General features: G+C 36.8%; 1 protein-coding gene across 1 annotated transcript; it reads right to left on the reverse strand.

The window, feature by feature from the left end:
* Positions 1-479: 479 nt before the first annotated feature.
* On the reverse strand, positions 480-3,064 carry coq7 (coenzyme Q7 homolog, ubiquinone (yeast); the record flags this gene model as incomplete). Its single annotated transcript, XM_014018519.1, is given in 6 exon segments — positions 480-921; positions 1,092-1,160; positions 1,539-1,678; positions 1,793-1,907; positions 2,447-2,625; positions 2,949-3,064. Coding segments are annotated over 6 exon segments (697 nt in total), but the record flags the coding sequence as incomplete, so codon positions are not given.
* Between the last annotated feature and the right edge of the window lie 302 nt (positions 3,065-3,366).

Here is a 3,366-nt window from a genome sequence, read left to right on the forward strand (position 1 = left end):
TGCAGTTTTAAAAGATCGATCAGGAAGTCTTGAAGCTTATTTCAAAGGTGCTTTAAACTAGTTTTTGAAAATTCTCATGGAAGAGTCAATAAAAGKGAAATATTTGGCACACAGGAAGCAGCCCTCAGAAGTGAACTGCCTGATCATCGTTTCACCTGTAAGAAGACACTAAATGAGCTCAGTGTTGACTGTTAAAGCTGGTTTGTATGGGGCTTTTACACGAAGTGATGGATGGTACTGAAGAGAGTATTTTGAAGGACCRGAGGTCATACAGCACATTAACCCCTGAGGTCTGGTCTAATATGGCAACGCAGTGCAGCTAAAATAGATCCTCTGATCTAATGCAAAGCAAAATAGATCAGCAAACTTAGGTAAGAGCTCAGGCCAAGTGTGCAGCAAGAAACAGTTTTTAAAAAACGAACTAACATTAAAAAAAAAAACAGTAAGAAAATACAGAATGGGCAAAAAACTCAAATCAATTGAAGTTACACATAATAAATGTATTTTTAATTCAACAAATATTTAATCAACTGTTTCTCATAAAACATTCACACAGATGACTTATTAGCATGTTAGCATGTATGCAACACAGAAATAAAACATGTTCAGACAATTTATTTCAGGTAAAGTCAACTCCATTTTCATTCTACTCAACATGAGACAATATAGTCCAAACATAATAATAAATGTTGCCAAAAAATAAACAAAAGCTTGTTTATGAAACACTTTTCCAACACACAACAATACGTTGCATCACATCCTTTATTCACTTACAACACATTCAAAAGAACTAATTTCCAAAAACTAAATAAAAATATAAAAACAGGTGTTTTAAGTTAAGCTTTAGATCCGCTGAGATGCATATATTGCAGCTTTGCAACCGAGCTGTATCGCATTTTTTAACAGCCAGTATCCAGGTGCCTGAAACACACACACACACACACACAGAAATTTCTTAATCACAAATAATCTAAGATATTTATCAATAAAAGCTAACTTAAAAGCCCATGCAAGCAAAATGAGATTAGTCCTGCAGTTATAGAACTGCTTCTGTTAAATTTGTTTTATTAAATTATTGAAAATAAACTTACTGATTCAGCATCGTGCTCCAATCCTGCATCATGATGCTCCATCTCATCATCTCGAAACTCTTTTATCACCTATTGAAATGAAGTTACTAAGTAAGTTAGAACTTTTTGGTTTCTGTGAACTTCAGTAGCATGAGTTAGACAACTAAAATCACAAGACTTAGTTAATACTAAGCCCTTTTTTTTCCCAATTTTTTTCCATCAGTGGACAGTTTGAGGACTATAATATTGTTTCAATCTCTTTGTTAAAGTCACGTTGAACGCGCTTAATTTAGTTTTGAAAAACTAGCAAATAAGGTTTTAGTTTGTTTTCGTTTTGACTTCATCTAACTCAGAACAGTGAGTCTGCAAACAGTCACAGAGAAAACACACTTTCCATTAGAAGAAATTAGAACAACAACCTAACAGCTGTTACACAGCATCAATTAAAAAGAGTTTTGACAACGTTACCTGTAAGAGTTCAAGGTATCTGTCTGGGTCATTCTCCATCAGAGCTCTTATCTGGCTGTTGTAATGTTCTGAGATGCTCTCCTCCACAGCCACCGTGCACGCCATGGCCCCCTCCTTTCCCAGCAGGGCACTGGCGGCACCTGGGAGATGCATAAAGCAAACCAGAAACATTAATGGGAGCAGAGCATTTTAGTTCTTCTTTTTTGAATAAACTAGAAAATGGTTTTCACTGGATGCTAATAGGTTGTACCAACCTAAGACAAAGCCGGCGATGTTCCAGAAAGGTAGCAGGGCTGTTGGCCGAACTCTGTTCTCGGCAAGAATTTCATTGAATTTGGCTAAGTGCTTCTTTTCTTGATCCCACATTTGCTGCAGAAACAGAAACAAGTTAAACATTGCAACACTGCCAAAGYAAACCTATATGTTTTCTTTTTTCTCTTTAACGTGCAGATACAATATATTGGTCACTTAGCTCACCTCTTCATTCTGTTTTGTTCTATTGATAAAACCTTTTTCATTGTGTTGTCAATAGTTCTTTATCACTGCCTCCCTCTGTCCAGTGCATACAAATGTCTAAATGGAAGTGTGAGCAGCACAGATGGAGAAAAGCATTGCCTTAAAGACCAAATGGCTTCACTTTAATAAACTGATGAAGCCATTRATTTATCTCAAGTGATCAATTTTTCCAAATTTTTTACAGCTCAATACAACTGGTGAATTTAAGAGATTTCCACCAGCATCACACAAGCAGAAAACAGTTACATCAGTTACCAGTCATAGTAATTTCTGCATGTTTAATTGTTTTGAAATAAGCTTTTCATTTCAAATAATTGTCTAGTGCATCTTATACAAATTATTATACTCCTGAGATGAAACAGATAGAACTTGAAGCCACGTGTTTTCCATACTTGGATGAGAGGTCCGGTTCTTGACCGACCCAACACCGCCATCTGTCCGGCGTAGATGCGATTAGCGCCGTATTCACCCGCGTGGTCCACGCGCAGCATCCGGTGCACCGCCTCCTTCTCCTCGTCGTCCCGAGGAGGTGGAACGATACTGTAAGCACGACAGCTGTACTGAAGAAGGCCTGAACAAACAACATAAAACAAAATAAGAATTAAAAAATACACGATAAGTCCACAGCGCCTAAGCTTTGCCCTAACCGGAAGATAAAGTGAAACTTTTGTAAACAAAGCAACAGTGAAAGCTTTCACATTATAAACATACGACATACCTGTCTTTTACTCCAAACACATTTAAAATACAAAAAACGTGCAAATTTTAAGTTTATCTAAAGAAGTCCTGACAAATTTCACCCAGTTAAAAGTTAAGTTCATAAGTATTGGAGATTCGTAAGTGTTTTTAGCATTTTAGCATCATTAGCTACAGGCTAACCAATAAAAAGCTTACCTCTGCATTTTAAACTATGGCGGATCCTCACCGAGTTAACAACCCGAGGCCAGTTAGAAGAAGCTGTGTGTGCAGCTCTCTGCATGGTAAAACATTTAAAGATTTTACGACCAGCGCTGCAAAAGAAAGAAATGTGTTTCAGAAGCTGACATTGAACGTAGGAGGGTAAACGTCGCGCGTAATTATGACGTACTCACGTGGCTCCGCCTCTTCTAAGTCAGAATAAAGGTATGGCAAACCAATGTATCATCTATTCCAACAACGCTCCTTGTTTTTTATTTTTTATTGTTTGTTTGTTTTTTTACTTTTTTGTAATTACTGCAGACTTAATCAATTTTTTCTTGTTTCATTCAGTATTTGAATGAAAATTTAACACCTTTTTGTATTTAAAAGTAGCCTAAGTATGCTGAGCAAGCAG

This window comes from Austrofundulus limnaeus, unplaced genomic scaffold (genome assembly GCF_001266775.1).
Source record: "Austrofundulus limnaeus strain Quisiro unplaced genomic scaffold, Austrofundulus_limnaeus-1.0 Scaffold194, whole genome shotgun sequence".
NCBI classification, from domain to species: Eukaryota; Metazoa; Chordata; class Actinopteri; order Cyprinodontiformes; family Rivulidae; genus Austrofundulus; species Austrofundulus limnaeus.